This window comes from Miscanthus floridulus, chromosome 10 (assembly GCF_019320115.1).
Source record: "Miscanthus floridulus cultivar M001 chromosome 10, ASM1932011v1, whole genome shotgun sequence".
Classification (NCBI taxonomy): Eukaryota; Viridiplantae; Streptophyta; class Magnoliopsida; order Poales; family Poaceae; genus Miscanthus; species Miscanthus floridulus.
Genome location: NC_089589.1, coordinates 17,498,574 through 17,515,640, shown reverse-complemented (window position 1 = coordinate 17,515,640; position 17,067 = coordinate 17,498,574). Strand labels below are relative to the sequence as shown.

Here is a 17,067-nt window from a genome sequence, read left to right as displayed (position 1 = left end):
CGGGAGAGTCATATGGCTCTGACTTTAGCTCAGTAATAGGACCTTTTCTAGCTAGTTAGAGGTTACCTTTTTGGCACAAATGGGGCTTGCCACGTTGGGTATAGGGCTGCCTCTGTTTCTATGAGTATAGCCGCGATGGATATGTGCCGTAGGAAAGGGGGGTTCCTACATCTGCCTGCCAAGGAAACCTAGCGGCTCTAACTTGTTAGAGAAACCTATGAAATGGCTTCATAGTGTACCCTACCCGCTCACCTTGGCAGTGACATGGGAGTAATTAACCCGGGCATATGGGAATCACGACTCACGGTGAATGTGCACCACCTCTGTAGAGGGTAACAAACTGTTATAACAGCCGTGCTCACGGTTACAAGCGGCCCGGAAAACTCACAGAATAATTGGTTACTTGTTGTTGATCATTTAAGTTGTTCTATGATGATATATGATACACTTGACCCTGATATCTGTTCATATGGGATTAAATGGGAGCTTAAGCACAATTTGATAATACCTGAGAATAAAAGCTTGACCTACTAAAAATGCTAACTTCAGTAAACCAGAGTCAACCTTTTTGAGCTTCATAACCCCATGTTAACTTGTTAAGTACGGGATGTACTTACGCTTGTTTATTTCTTTATTTGGATAAAAATCTCGGATGGGTAACAGATGACAACAGTTATGAGGAATTCCCAGATGATTTTTAGGCTTGTGGTCAACCAGTTGACCTTCCCTGTGATGGTGTTCCACGTGAGAGAGTACCTTTTATTTTCCGCTGTGATGTATAAGACTAAGTGATATTATGATTCTGTTGTATGAGACACCGTGATGATACTTTATGTAATTTGTCAGCTTGTGTGTGTGATGGATCCCTGGGCACACACGAGTTTTGTGCATTCAATTTTATCCTTAAAATTGGGTGTGACAAATTGGTATCAAAGAAGTGTTGACTGTAGGACGCAAGCCTAGTAGAAACTGGTCGTTTTAAGGTTTATATGTTGCTACAAAAAAAACCCTTGCTCTATGAACCTTGATATTTTCTTCTCTACTATATCTCCACCTTTGCTATTCATCTCTACCTTGGTACTTATTTTAAAGTATTTGTTCTCATCTTCACTCCTTGGTTTGACATGCTTTTAGAAATGTTCCTCATCACCTTCTTGCGACGAGTCTTAGGATTGTTACCCCTAGCAATAAAAACGATAGTATCGCAAGTTGAGTCAATGATTGAATTGTGCATCTTTATTGTTTGTTGAGTTGTCATTATGCTTATGATTGTTTTGAATCTTTGTAATGATTGCAATGATCTTGTTGGGTGTTCCCACAATTTCATTTAGATATAGGCCTAAGGCATAAGGATTAATGAAATAAATAGTCGGGTTTTAGTTTTCTTCTGTTTTCCCCATCCTGTCTTTTCAGAGCAGTCTGCACTCTTCAGTTTATATCTTTATTCTTGGACAACCAAAAATCATGAGAAAATTCTGGACAATAGTAGACTTCAATATCTTTCTCTGAGCGTAAGAATCACCTTGATACCTATTTTGGTTATGGAGATACGAAAATCAGAAGGTGATGCATCTGTGCTGTTTGGAATCTGGAATAGTTCTGTTGTGCACTATTTTCGACCAAAAAACTGGGGAATTTGGAAAAATGTTCTATAAGAAAGTTGTGGAGAATTTTATAAGCTTTCGAACGGTATAAGCTACAACTTCATTGGATTAACAGAATGAGAATTACAGCCGTATTACGATGCTGCTGTTTTTCTGCTCGCGAAGAATTCTAGATTTCTTGTTCTTGCCTATATACAAGAGTATCAATGTGAAGACAGAACGTCTTGATATTAGTTAGCTCATCTAGAAGGAGATGCAAGCTATACTTTGGTGTCCCCTAGTCTATCTTTTCTTAAGGGGGGTAGCCAAGTTGAAGAATTTACAAGCTGAAGTGTCCTACGTTCTAGTTTGCGCAGCGGAAGCATGGTGGTACCCAAAGAAGCGGCTTGTTCATTAAGTCAACTAAGGAAGCATGAGTTGAACTAACTGACATGTTATTTGGAGTTATCCATTGCAGAGCATGAAAGTCTATCTTCTTGGAAGTAAAAGTGACGTATAGGAGGATCACAAGAATCTACAGGACATCTTCACCAAGTTGGTCTTGAGCTCGTGATATCTTCGTTGGAATGAGATTGATGATGACTTGGAAAAGTGCTAACACCTGGAGAAGTAGCTTATCAGTTGGAACTGCCTGAGAGTTTGTCAGGTGTGCACGACGTGTTCCATGTTTCCCAATTGAAGAAGTGTTTGAGGGTACCAGAAGAGCAAATTCCTTTGGAAGAACTTGCTGTTAAGGAGGATCTTACTTATGAAGAGTATCCGACAAAGATCTTGGAAACTGCCGAAAGAGTTATGAGAAGCCGAATCAAAAAGATGTGCAAGGTGCAGTGGAATCGGTATACAGAGGATGAAGCTACTTGGGAAAGAGAAGAGGATCTAAGAAAGACTTATCCCCAACTGTTTGAGTAAGCAATCACCCGAATCTCGAGGACGAGATTCATCTTAAGGGGGTAGAATTGTAACACCCTAAAATTTGCACTCTTTTAAAATAGCTAAATTGATTTATTTATGCAAATATGTGTGCATTAAAATATAGGAAAATAGTAAATTTTGTGGAATTAAAATTAAATATAAGGTTAGAAACTTATTGATGCATAATGCTGCTGCATATCTAATTTTGTGATGATTGATCTTGATTCAAAGTTCAAATGAATTCAAAACCTATTTGAAAATGCTTTTGGAAATCTATTTGGAAAAAAAAATGCAAAATTCATTTTTCCCCTCCCTTCTTCATTTCGGCCCGCAGGCCTTTCCTTCTGCTGGCCCAGCTCCCTCCCGCGGCCCAGCTCGCGCGATGCGCCCTGCCAGCCCAGCTCGCCTCCCCCTTGCGCGCTGCGCGGCCCAGCACCACCGCCGGCCCAACATCGCAGCAACTGTCGCGCCTCCCCTTTCCCCAGCCGCTGACGCCCAGGCCCCACCTGTCGGCGCCGTCCCCTTCCTCCGCGCGACTCAGAAACCGCCCACGCGTGCGCCTGGGCAACCGCCACCCACGCCTCCGATCGTGGGAGCGCCTCCCCCGCGCCCGGCCCCTTTTTAAGTGAAGCCGAGCCCCCCCCCCCCCCCCCCCCCCGCGCACCCCCTACTGTTCCCCGCTCCGTTTTTGCTCGCTCTCGCCTCGAAAGCCCCAGCAACTGCTGCACGGAGGAGCACCACCGACCGAAGATCGCCGTCTGCGTCGCCGCCTTCCCCGAGCCGACTCTGTCATCGAGTTCCCCGCTGTGAGCCTCCCCTTGCTCTCCTCTTTCTCCCCGGCCTTTTTCTTTGGCGTTAGATGGTTCCTAGCGCCGTAGCCGCACACGCCGAGAATCTCCGGCCGCCGTCCATGGTGACCGCCACCACGGCAGCACCCTCCGACCATCTTTTTGGCCCAGCCTTGATCCCCCGCTCCCCCGCTTCTTCCCGGTGCCCTCGGATATGCATTCCGTGGCCCGTGGGGCCATAACCGAGCTCGCCGGCGAGCTTTCGCCGCCGTTCATGGCTGAGCCGCCGCGCTGCCAGTTTTCTTCTCTCTCCCCCGGATCCATTTCTGGCCGCTCATTTCTAATCCAACGGCCAAGAACGTCCGGTACCCCTTCGCGTGGCAGATTTGCAAAAGAGACCCTTGGTTTCGGATGAATAGAACCCGTAGCCCAAAGCGCATTTCCCTGATTACGCATTCTCGTTTTGAAAGCGTAAAGATCACTGCTTAAGTCTAAAATATGTTTTCAGTATTTACAGAAATGCCATTTGAACTGTTTTGCTTATAAAATTGTCGTTTTAGCTCTGAATTGATCCGTTCAAATCGCGTTAGCTTCGTAATTTCATAATCTACATGTTAGAATCACTGTTAGTCAAGTTTGTAACTTTTTAATTTCATGGTTAGATTTAATTAAATATATTGCTATAGGAAATCCTGTTTGAATCATAACTTTCGCATTTTAGCTCCGTTTTTCGTGAACTTCGCGTTGACGTGATCGTAGCGAGACGTAGATTATTTTCACAAACATTTTATCTTGTTTTCTATACTATTGGTGTACTGTTCTAATGATAGGAATATTTGCTTTGCATGAATGCTTTTGGGATGATGTATGTTGCCGTGTTGGTCGCGTTCAGACGGTGAGGAGAACGTTGGAGACCAAGAATTATTCGACGACCAGCAGGACCAGCAAGAGTTTGTGAATCAAGGCAAGTATAGCATGGGCCTACCTTGATGTCCTATTTCACTTTAATCAATTACTCATTTGCATGTGTCTAATTTTGATACCCGTAAGGACATCCTAGTGATTGATTATCCTGTTCCTTGACTCCTATGGGGTAAATGCATATGGGTAGGTTGCTAGTGCTCTAACTGAACTTGAGCTACATGATGATGAATGATTCTATGGAACTAAGAGTTTAACATGATTTATAACAACTGTTCCATATGGCGAATGTGCAAATGACCTTTGATCATGTTGCTCTCGGCCCTCCATAAGGACTTATCTGTCGGCAAAAGCTGGGACTGACAGTGCAACCGGGAGAGTCATATGGCTCTAACTTTAGCTCAGTAATAGGACCTTTTCTAGCTAGTTAGAGGTTACCTTTTTGGCGCAAATGGGGCTTGCCATGTTGGGTATAGTGCTGCCTCTGTTCCTATGAGTATAGCCGCGATGGATATGTGTCATAGGAAAGGGGGGTTCCTACATCTGCCTGCCAAGGAAACCTAGCGGTCCTAACTTGTTAGAGAAACCTATGAAATGGCTTCATAGTGTACCCTGCCCGCTCACCTTGGCAGTGACATGGGAGTAATTAACCCGGGCATATGGGAATCACGACTCACGGTGAATGTGCACCACCTCTGCAGAGGGTAACAAACTGTTATAACAGCTGTGCTCACGGTCACGAGCGGCCCGGAAAACTCACAGAATAATTGGTTACTTGTTGTTGATCATTTAAGTTATTCTATGATGATATATGATACACTTGACCCTGATATCTGTTCATATAGGATTAAATGGGAGCTTAAGCACAATTTGATAATACCTGAGAATAAAAGCTTGACCTACTAAAAATGCTAACTGCAGTAAACCAGAGTCAACCTTTTTGAGCTTCATAACCCCATGTTAACTTGTTAAGTACGAGATGTACTTACGCTTGTTTATTTCTTTATTTGGATAAAAATCCCGGATGGGTAACAGATGACAACGGTTATGAGGAATTCCCGGAGGATTTTTAGGCTTGTGGTCAACTAATTGACCTTCCCTGTGATGGTGTTCCACGTGAGAGAGTACCTTTTATTTTCCGCTGTGATGTATAAGACTAAGTGATATTATGATTCTGTTGTATGAGACACCGTGATGATACTTTATGTAATTTGTCAGCTTGTGTATGTGATGGATCCCTGGGCACACACGAGTTTGTGCATTCAATTTTATCCTTAAAATTGGGTGTGACATAGTGCCCCTGATTGGGTAGTTCCATGGAGATTTTTTGCCACGTGTGTAAGTGTTTGAAACTAGAGGAAAGAATCAAACACTTTAAGCTTCAAAGATTAGAGGATTCTAGCCTAGTGTGGTGAGAGATTAGAGAGTTTAAGCTCTCATAGTTGGCTCGTAATGACCCATGAAACTCAGAAGTGTTGTGGTGCAGCTCACAAGAACAATGGTCACTAGATGGAGGAAAGGGTTGAGAGCCAAGGGTCAGTATATAATTAGCTAATGACTAAATTTCGAACCAAAATAATGGAGACCAAATCAAAGTGACTAAAGCTGAAAAACCTGTCATCAGTTTAGTATTAGGTTACTAGTAACCGGACTAAGTCTAGATAATTCGGTCTGTACCATTAGGTAAGTTGAAAAAAAAAACTAAAACACAAAAAAAGGCCCAGTAACACTTACACCTTCGTATATATAGCCCAAGGCAGCCCGAAATAATATAGCTTAACCCTATGTCCCTAAATCATCCTTGGATCCCTACCTCACACCTCTCTTCTAGACTTTCGATGACGATACCATCTTCATCTTTGTCCTAAACCATATCTCATCTCCCAAACTCCAATTCCAACTGCGGTCGCACAAGGCATAGCTATCCAGCCATCTATATCCCACCTAACTCACAGCAAGGATGCAAGCTGACGAACATTGTTGTACTCCTCTATCATCTCTGTCCCTCTTTTTAGGAAATGAGGCAAGGAGATCCACTTCACCACTCGGAGTGTACAAGTGCACGATAGTACGAGACGCCCGGTGAACAACAGCGGTGGCACGGTGCTGCTTCAGCCTACCACCCTTCCCTGTAATCTAGATGGCCAGTGAACTTTATGGTGGTCACCTGGTCAGCCACGATGACAACACGCCCTCAACCCCTCATCATGGTGGCCTCATGTGGTGTCCTGCCCCATTGTTCAATAGCGTCAACGAGGCACCCTAACCCATATCGCCTCACCTAGCATCCTGATGCGCTCGATTCCCCCAGCTCTATGGCTACATACACTTTTTTTTTGCTCTGATTCATCTTGTTTTGTTTTCTATGATTAATTTATCAGTCAAATTTGGTTGGAGCCAAAGACTAAATCCTGCCTAGTCTTGAGTTTTTTCAAGAACCGGTTGGTTTACAATTTTGGGTAACCGATATTTGCAAATGATCGAGGAAACGATCAATTTGGTCTAACCGAATGCCCAGGTCTTTTGATATGGGGTCATAGACAACCATTAATGGATTGGCCAAACCTCATAAATCTTGTGTTCCCTTTGTGCTCCATGTAACTATGCTTCTCTTGTGTTTTTGTTTTTGCCCCTTCATGTTATCTCTTGTGTTTGTTATGTGCACTAGTGCTTGTAGGTGCTCCAAGACGTGGGCTTCATTAAGACATCATCTTCACAGTTGTAGTTATCAATCCATCTAGAAAGTAGCTTCTAGTTTGCCAGTAGTATCTTCTTAGGGCTAGGCTGTTTCTTGTCTTGCTAGTTGCAGCTAGAGAAGCACCTAATGCTTGTTCTTGTTGTAGGTTTGCACTTAGGTACATTTCGAGTTGTAGCACTAAGTGATTTACTTTCTTGCAAGTTTATTTCTTTATCTTGATCACTTGGTTGCAAAACCAAGTGAGCAACAGGTTACGAGTCATGTTCCCACAAAGTTCTGTAAAAAATTTGTAGATCCACCAATTCAATCTACCCCCATCTAGGTGATCATTAGCAAATCAAGATCCTTTCAATGATATACACCTAACTATGATTAATGATTTAGGGGGATTTAGGCCCTGAGGGTCACATATCATTTCTCTAACATTCACATGCATGACGAGAAAATTAAATAAGCACGTGGACTTACATAGCTCCAGCAACTGCATTTCCAAGGAAGAAGCACAACCCAATACTAATCCCAACTTCTGGACCAAGTGCACGACCAATTAGATAGTAAGGGCCACCACCCTGAGAATAAAAGAAAATATATCTCACTCTATAGGTGTTCAAATTTCTAGGCCATCCATTCAAATACCCAAATTGTGAACTAATTTATTTATTTTTAAACATGCGGGTGACAGAGAAAATACAGAGAGGATATGGAAAGGCAAATAATTCTAGTAAATTTTAGATTTTTTTCTTCTAATTTTGAGATTTTCATTAAATATTTTTACTATTTGTTAGATTTTACACTACTGGAAACGCATACTTTGCCGAGGGCATGAGGCTTTGCCGAGGGCCAAATATCGGGCACTCGGCAAAGAGACTCTTTGCCGAGGGCCAGACACAGGAGCCCTCGGCAAAGAACGGCCCTCGGCAAAGAGGCCTTTGCCGAGGGTACGACCCTCGGCAAAGACAGGCCCACGGCAAATCAAATCTTTGCCGAGGGCCTCGGCCCTCGGCAAAGTAGGCCCATTGGGTCACGGCGGCCATTTTCCGTCAAACTTTGCCGAGGGCCACCCGTTAGGCCCTCGGCAAAGGTTCGGCAAATTTTTTTTTAAGTCTTTGCCGAGGGCCCCAGACCAGGCCCTCGGCAAAGATTTTTTAAAAAACAGTTTTCGGCCAAATTTTTTTTATATAAATCGGCTTTGCCGAGGGCCCGAGGCTAGGCCCTCGGCAAAGAAGACCTTTGCCGAGGGCCAGAATAGGCCATCGGCAAAGATTTTTTATTTTTATTTTTAAAATTCTTTGCCGAGGGCCACAGGTCAGGCCCTCGGCAAAGAGCCCTCGGCAATTTTTTTTTTGGTTTTTTAGCCTAGTTTTTTTGTGGTGCTACAATACATTGTTTTGAACTCAATTTTAAAATTCAGGCCAATTTTGATTTTGTTTTGTATATTTCCTTAATTTATTTCGATTCTTTGATTTTTTTTGAATATGTCAAATTTGAACTGCAGGTGCATGGAATATTGCAATGTAGTGTTTCGAAAAATGTTATTCATGTTAATTGGTGCATGTTGAGTCCCTATCCACGAGCTCGCATCAAATTTTCACGCATCTTGTTCACGTAACATGGCGACCGACTTGCCGGGAAAGTGTTTTAAAATTATATAAAATCCATACGAAGTCCGAAAATCACGAAACTTGGCGAGATGTCATGTTATCGCATGTGTAGGCTGTGGTAAAAAATTGAGAAGGGTTCGAGCGAGTTGCGACATCGGATGCCTGAAACCCAGACATCTCCACATGTGATCTTTGCCGAGGGCCCAAGCAATAGCCCTCGGCAAAGATTTTTTGGAAAAAATCCTGCCAATTTCTTTGCCGAGGGCCAGGGAGTAGGCCCTCGGCAAAGGGTTAAAAAAATTCAAAAAACCATTTCTTTGCCGAGGGCCGGCCCTCGGCAAAGAATTTTTAAAAAATCCTGCCAATTTCTTTGCCGAGGGCCAGGGAGTAGGCCCTCGGCAAAGGGTTAAAAAATTCAAAAAACCTTTTCTTTGCCGAGGGCCGGCCCTCGGCAAAGAATTTTAAAAAAATCCTGAAAATTTCTTTGCCGAGGGCCAGGGAGTAGGCCCTCGGCAAAGGGTTAAAAATTCAAAAAAATCATTTCTTTGCCGAGGGCCGGCCCTCGGCAAAGAATTTTTAAAAAATCCTGAATATTTCTTTGCCGAGGGCCATAGAGGAGGCCCTCGGCAAAGATTTAAAAAAAAATAAAAACTTTTATTTGCCGAGGGTCGACCCTCGGCAAACAAATTCAAAAAAAAACCATTTCTTTGCCGAGGGTCGGCCCTCGGCAAAGAAACCGCCTACGGCGCCGGCATCTGACGGCGTCTTTTCTTTGCCGAGGGCGATCCTGGCCCTCGGCAAAGGTTTTGCCGAGTGCCCGATAAAGGGCCCTCGGCAAAGACCCCTTCGCCGTCTAAAAATTCCCCGAGGGATCTTTGCCGAGGGCAGCCCTCGGCAAAGCCTTTGCCGAGGGTTTCTAGTCCTTTGGGCCCTCGGCAAAGCATGCGCCTCCAGTAGTGTTAGGTTTTAACCTCACCATCTCACATATTTCACGAACATAGAACAACTCATTGATTTGCAAATGCGAATTGTAACATACTTCGAGAAACTTCACCTACCACTAACTCTACTCATATTCAGCATACCTTCATTGCTCCATTTGTTGCAATTGCACTTAATGACAATCCAGTTAAAAATGTGCATGCACCGCAAAATGCGACTAAAACAAGTGACTGCAATATGCCTCCCATACCCACAATCCTGTGGTAAATAGAAATAAATTGTCAATTCTTGAACATTGGAATATATTGTTAGTTTGTCCATAAGAAATAGACAATGCCATGAAGCACAAATTTCAAAATGACAAAACTTCTTGACACTAAAAATTTAAACTATTGACTTACTATATCTAGATTTGGTTATAAGATTACAACCTTACCATTCTAAGGTTTTGGTTAACTATGAAAATAGATCGCTGCTAATGACTAAACAGATAGCAAATGTAGCACGAAGGATATTTGCCAAAAACAGATAGTTATATTTTACATGATACTTGATGACATATGAAAATATGAATACAGTAATGAAAGCTGTTGTGCTTAAGCTGGAAAACTATCTAGAAACTAATGCAACACATACACAATAAAAACGATAGTAGAAGTATACCAAGTAAAACGGATATAATATATTATTCCCAAGATGTTCTGCAGACATGGAATAAATACACCCATCAAGGTGCCTTGTTTAGGCTCAGTTTCCTACACACCAAATAAAATAAATGTAATTATCAACAGAGTTATGTTTATGAAGAGTTAAGTGTTTTGCCCGCATATGGACCAAAAACACCTTAGGGAATCCAATGGCTATCTCAACATCCTCACTGTCCCTAGGGCTAGATGGTGCCTGAGCTTGTTCTCCTGCCATACTGTTCATAATCAATTAGATAAATGGCACGTTCCTTTTCATTTGTAGAGTAAAATAAATAGCCTTAGGTTTCTAGCCATTTCCTTAAATATCAAGTGGTTAACAAAAGAAAACACAAAGTGCTAGCCAAAACACCCTAATATCTAGTAAATGTGGTGAAAATAGTAGAACATGTGGTCATACCTCTTGAGTCCCAAAATATTGACTAGAGAGTCAAAACCAAAGAGCTCAAGCTTTGAATCACTTTGAGATACATTAGGTACAGCATGACCATTTGAAGAAGCCATTTGTGTTCTTGGGTCAATACTTTGATTAGCACTAGGCTTCATGGCCTATCATATAAAGAATTATAAGCATGTAAGTTCTCGCACATTTCACACCAAAGCCGAATAGTTTTCTTTTCAAAACTCATAAATGGTTAATAGAGGAACATGACCACTATCTAGAATAATTGGAGAAGCTTAGAATGGTGCTACATTGTTATACTACATTAGACTAGACGACGGTGAAAGTATTGGTGCAATATCAACCAACACAAGGAAAATTGCACTTCTAGTCTAGGCTCTAAGCTTGCATAATTCCTTTAAAGAACAAGTGATCAAACCAATGTCATTTCAAAGTATACAACCATGTGTCCAAACTGACATGCCAAAAAACTCCATTCATTCAATTTGAATCAAACAACAGGTCTTGTTCAATGTCATACATAATTTAGTTTGCATATTTTTTATGTCCAATGGGCTCAATACAAGAGAAAACGATAGGGTAGTATTTCAATTTATAGGCTCTTTATCGCTATCCCTAAACCAATGTCGACAAAGCACGATGGTATTAACTCAAATTACTAAAAAAAAACAACTCCATGCCTTGGGTTCCTAGCCTCACTTGACCCATTCTAGATCTCACATCTGTCGCCCCATGGCTATGGCATCAATTGATAGCTCCCTCCATTGGCCTAGGAGCATGAGGGGATCAATGGCATCAATGAGGAGGACCCAGCACCAAAGCCATGCCTTGGCAGCAGGGGTCCTGGCTATTGTCCAGATAGCATCTATGGAGCTTGGCTCATCCGCTATGGCACTTAATTAGGTGATAGTGTGCCGCTAATTTCCCACACTGTTTAAAAAAAGTCGATGTAATATTAGGTAGCAAGTAGGGGATGCAATGGGTAATTTTGGTCTGTCTAGGCATTATATTGGACATAGGGACAGCGTAATTGAGATGTATGGTGAGTACAGCAAGCTATTTCAATGTTGTATCTATCCATGTTGCTGCGGTAGATATTGGAGATATTCAGCTATTGGGATGACGGTTATGTTCTAGGTAACACACATAAGTGCTTACCACACATGTTTTACTGGGGCTTTGATGTATAAATCAGTGACACTGGTTTTAACCCACTTGCCTAATGAGGTTGAGATAGCAGCCAGAGTTGTAAGCTTTTTATTAATTTTGTTATCAATGGTGGATAGGTCATCGGGGCATTGATTTAGGACGAAGCCGATCGGTGCTTGATTCTTGACAGATTTCTTTGCTGGATATATCCTTGAGCAACTCATTTTCCCCTTGTCTCTAATGGGTATTGCAATAGGTGAATTATTGTCAACAGACCCGGACTGCCCATACGATCCACACCTGGCACTCATGCAAATTCCGCAGATTCGTTGGTGCATGTTGAGTGTTGACATATGAAAAATGACATCTAACCCATCTTCATATTCCAATGGTGCATGCCTATACTTCTTACAAGCTGGGGCCACCCTGTAAATAAAAGACAAATGTCGATCCGTTTGTAAAAAATAATGCTCATCAACTGAGAAAAAATAAACATATACTCGTGTATACCTTAATCTTTTCATTCCACCACTCTTCAGTTGTAGCAATAGTCCGAATTTTAGGGTCACCCCCTAACCTCGGGGCATGGATTTTCAAAGTCTTTCATGCTCTGAGGGCATCTGTCCCACCTATTTCTATGTTGGCCACGACGGTAGGACCCTGCCAGTTTGTTCTTCAAACTTCAACAGGCTCTGTGTGTAACCTTATAGCCTGTTATGGGTAGCTAGCTATCTCTTCCAAAACTATCTCTATCCACGCCAAGGTTTTTTTTATCGGCCGATATTCACCGAAATTTCCGAAATTTCCTTTCTATCCACAGGGTCCGATAAAATTTGACATCGGCCAAATTTTTCCCTTCTTTCCTGTTCTCACACAGACAACCCAAATTCAGCCGTGCGACGGTCCCACACTATAATGTTTTATTCTTGTTTTTATCGGTGAACAAGTGATGTTTAATAGCTTAGGAATAGTTTCAAGTCAAATTCTACGAAATTTTTTTAAAACAATTTGAATTTTTTTTTGAATTTGGTCCGATATTTCCGATATATCTTGCTTATCCTGTTTATCCATGACCTCCGATAAATTTTTATTTCCGATAATGAAAACCTTGATCCACGCTCTATGTGCAATGGCATCCAATTTTGCAGTGGCTTTCTTTTTTTTTTTTTTGTCCCTTTTTCCATCTATACAGAATTATCATTGCAACCAGCCAATATTACTAACTCACTAACAGGCTTCTGGCATTCATGAAGATTAGAAAATGAAATGTACAGGACTACGCAACAATAATAAACAGGGTGTGCTTACAGTTGAACTAACAGACAGTGCATGCATGGAAATTTCAGGGAAAGGAAAGAATTCAGAACATAGAAGGACATGGCAGGCAAATTCAGAACATAGCAGGGACATACCATTACTGAACAAGTTAGGCCTGTTGTACGATTTGCTACTGAAAAAAATGATTCTTCCTAACATATAGCCAGATGAATTCCAGTTGTAGTATCAAGCATCATCAGCCTAGCTAGAGCTACTAGTAATCAATCTTGTGTTTTGTCTTTAAGCTGCAGTTGTTAAGGCCAGTCTCAGTGAGTATCTTTGTTAGAAACAGTATGGACTAGTTTCATCCCCATGAATAAAAATCATTCTACTCCCATAAAACTCTTTTTATCAATATTGTGCCATATTAGTATATTTAATGCTCATGAAACTCACGTGAATTTCTCAAGGCAAAAACTGCACAAGTTAATGCACAGTTCTTCCCATCCAAATTGCAGCAAGGAGATTGTAACCTCTGAGCAACGCCTTTCCAGATCTGATTGGAAGAGCAAGGAGGAGAGGAGATGCTCACGTACGTCGCCTTTGTGGCAAGGAGTGGGCGGAGGTCCGAGGTAGCCCGGCCAAACTCTTCTGCAGCAGCAACGTCGTCGCAGGCGTCCGGGGGCTGACGATCGATCTTTACGGCAGCGGAGGAGCGGGTTCGCCGTCACCTCTTCCAGGAGCTCCTGGCGGGGAACGGATGAGTGGGTGTACGTGGTGGCTGGCGCCCTGCAACCTGGCCGGACTGCCGGAGGCGCCGGGCGGCGGCCGGCCAGCAAGCCCTAGCAATTCCGGCTCCGGGAGAACGCGAAGGGAAGGAAACGCACAAATGGCATGCAGAGTTTGTGTTTTAACCGGTGGCAATTGTGGTAAATACTTAAGTTTTGCCTACTCAAAATCAGCCGGACAAAGCTCCTCTCCACCCGAACCAAAATCGAAGCCGGAAAAAGCTCATCTCCATTCACTTCTCACTTGCTAACTGTTAGCTCACGCTACTATAATGGACCAATCAAAATTATACTAAGTCTTGCAAAGAAAACGTCCCCGGCTGAGAGTCTCCGATCATTGTACACCTAAAAATGTAGACAGCAAATCGAATCCATTAAAATTAAGGGCTAATAAAAAACATGGACCAGATCCAACGGCCGACGGAAGAAGTTTGATGCCAGGCTTCAAATGCACCCGCATCCCGCACACGCGCCCTGCCCATGCACGCGACTCGCGAGCAGGGTTCGAAGTCTGGGAACATGGAAAAAAAAAGCAAACGCCGGGATCAAGACGCGAGCAGGGATCCGCTACCGCCTCTGGCCATGCGTTCTCGCGCAAACCCGCGCTGCCGCTGCGCACGCGAGCGCGGAGGCCCGCCGCCGCGGCCGCTAGCCCTGACGCTCTGCCAATCCGCAGTCGCACCAAGCCGCCGTCGCCGAGTCTCCGTGCTGCTCCGTGCCGCCTGCCGCCGTCGCCGAGTTTACCTCGGCCACGCTCGAGATTCCCGCGGCATCAACTGCTCGGGCCGGAGGGGTCGCCTGCCATCGCAGACGCGGAGGGGCCGCCGAGGGAGCAGGCGGCACCTTTCGTGGTGGTGCGGGAGGACGGGCAAGTGCGGGCGCTAGATCTGAGGCATGGGGAAAGCCGGTGCGTCGCCATGGACCTTGACTCCGCCGTGATATTTTGGAGCGCGTTCTTCGCCGCCATGGTGCCGGACGCCTCTGCGGGCGGGGGTAGTGGTAGGAGGGTCGAGGTGGATGGGGTGGACAACTTGGAGGCGTTCGAGTACAGACTAAACAAATTGCTGTGCTCGAGGTCAGATGCATCCCTTTCGTTTCCTTTCCCTTCCGGTTTCTTCTGTCTCTTTGTTTTGTTTGATTCATAATATCCATTTTTTATTGGCCTGGGTGGTCCACAACACACAAATCTTTTTTGTGCGGATGTGCTTGCAGGATCGAGATGAGGAATTTATTCTGATATATATGATACTATTCGAGAAACAGGCCAGTCCGATATTCATGTACTACAAAGGGAATTCTTCGATATGTGGTAACTGGTATGGGAGTAAAATTGTATTCTTATCCAATTCCTATTCCCTATGCGCAAAGGGGTCAACTTATTTCCCCCTTCTTGCAGAATCAGAAAACTTATTTGATGTAAGCTGCGATTGAAGGGCAGAGGAGCATATCGTCCTGAATAAAAGCCAAAAAAAACTACTGATTTGCAAGATCTCTTTCGATGATCACTTTTTTTACCATAGTCCTGGGATTATCGTAAATCAGCCAGACACTCGATCTGCTCACATATGAGCATCTCCAAGTTAGTCTCTGTTTCGCTGCTCTCCCCTTGTTTTTTTTATATGGTTTCGTGCATTAGCTTCTTGTATGTATGTTTGATCAACAACATGAATCTTTAGCTTTCCAGATCTGACACCGAAAAGCAGCATGATCCATACTAGCCTTATTTGTGACTTAAGTCAATTTGTTTAGTCTGTACTCTGTACCTAATCCCCCATCTGGTCGTAACATAGCTATTTTTGTGTGTGTTGCTCTTGGATTGAATATCAATTTCCCCAAATTGTTTCAGATTAGCTGGTCACTGCGGCATGCCTGTCTGTGTGTTACAATAAGCAAATTGGTATGACCATGGTTTTTACATATTATTTTTTGCTGTATCTTATAATCCTGTCATTGTAGTATGGTAATTTTGTGGTCATATTTTACCAATAGTGTTTTAGAGTGCACATGAGCCTTCATCTTGGCAACAGCAGGTTGTGACAATCACCATCTATCACATATTCTTTTATTTAGCTGTTAAGTTCTATCTTTATCAAACTGAAATTTTCTCAAGTATATTCAATGCTTAGCTGCCCATATAGTAAATTTGACATATCACTGATCTCCATGGGTGAAAACCAATATAGTTTCAATGAAGCTTGATTCCGGTACTGGATAATTAATATTTACTCAGTGACTCAGTGTTGTTTATAAATGTCGATCTTTCTCAGTTTTTTTTCCTCCCAAATATGTAGGAACTAAGCCTTTCTGATTGCGTAAAATTGCCACTGCCTGTGCTAACCTTGGCCACCGGGGCCTCCACCACGCCGCCGCCACGACAGCCGGCCATCCCTGTCCTCGAGCGCGTCGTCGTCACGCCACCGCCTGCCCCTACTGCCAAGGGGGAGGGGGAGGTCGGGGCCGCGACGGCCTGCGGTGATGACCAGCAGCAGCGTGCCAAGCCTGACCAGAGGGGCGAGGAGTGCTCCCTTGCTGCCGCTGTCGTCACGCCGCCGCCGCCTGCACCTACTGCTGAGGGGGAGTGGGAGGGGCAGGGCAAGTCCGGGGCCAGGGGCGGCCTGCGGCGACGACCAGCGGCAGCGTGTTGAGCCTGACCAGAGGGGCGAGGAGTGGTCCCTCGCTGCCTTATCTGGCTGGATGCAGCGGCAACACCCATGCCATGCTCGGCCGCATGGACGAGTACATCGCCTGTCATGGCAAGGGCCTCGAGATCCAGATGGCTTGCTCGGCTTGTCTGGCTGCAGCTGCAGGAACTCCTCTCACGAGTTACTGTAGTTACAGCCCAAACAGCTGCAATGTTTTCAGCTTGCTAACGCATCAGTTGCTTCCGAGTTCTGACCAAACAGGATGAGCAGGGTAATTGTTTCCACAAATTCCACTACACATGGTTTCTTAATAGGAACTGTTTACACTAAAAATTGGAAGAAGAACGCGGAAACTCGTAGTCTTCCAAAGTTGTGCCAAACAAGGAATCGATTGCATGAAGATCGATATCAGCTGATTCGGATACGACTCTGGAATTAGATCTCTTAGATGACATCAGCGGATAGCGATGAGGAGTTATGGTTGGCGCCAGGAAACTACATAGCGAACTCTACAAAAATAGAAAGATTAGGGTCTAAGTTATCTTAAATTAGGAATGTTTTCCTTTATGCCAAAGATTGTAACGAATCGTGATCGAGTAGAATTCATGTTTAGACTCCGGGTATAAATATTGGACCCCGGTTATTATAAAAAACATAC

At 43.7% G+C, this 17,067-nt stretch overlaps 1 protein-coding gene and 1 long non-coding RNA gene across 8 annotated transcripts in view; one reads left to right on the top strand and one right to left on the bottom strand.

Annotated features, from left to right (window-relative positions):
• The window catches only part of LOC136487767 (cation-chloride cotransporter 2), a 34,524-nt gene extending 20,674 nt beyond the window's left edge, over window positions 1-13,850 (bottom strand). For 2 of the 7 annotated variants that reach the window (XM_066484868.1, XM_066484873.1), the window contains exons 1-7: window positions 13,576-13,850; window positions 13,135-13,284; window positions 10,571-10,719; window positions 10,310-10,388; window positions 10,130-10,221; window positions 9,610-9,724; window positions 7,392-7,492 (exon numbers count right to left, since the gene is read on the bottom strand). In XM_066484868.1, coding sequence (XP_066340965.1) covers window positions 7,392-7,492; window positions 9,610-9,724; window positions 10,130-10,221; window positions 10,310-10,388; window positions 10,571-10,719; window positions 13,135-13,137 — 539 coding nt within the window. In that variant the 5' untranslated portion in view covers window positions 13,138-13,284; window positions 13,576-13,850. Of the gene's footprint in view, window positions 1-7,391; window positions 7,493-9,582; window positions 9,725-10,129; window positions 10,389-10,570; window positions 10,720-12,022; window positions 12,149-12,232; window positions 12,369-13,134; window positions 13,285-13,575 lie in introns of those variants that run through there. The other 5 variants (XM_066484872.1, XM_066484869.1, XM_066484874.1 and 2 more) reach the window with 5 other exon arrangements.
• Window positions 13,851-14,324: 474 nt separating this feature from the next.
• Window positions 14,325-16,129, top strand: LOC136490284 (uncharacterized). The gene is made up of 3 exons (XR_010767577.1): window positions 14,325-15,346; window positions 15,614-15,664; window positions 16,059-16,129. It is a non-coding gene; the product is annotated as an uncharacterized lncRNA (long non-coding RNA).
• The last annotated feature ends 938 nt before the right edge of the window (window positions 16,130-17,067 follow it).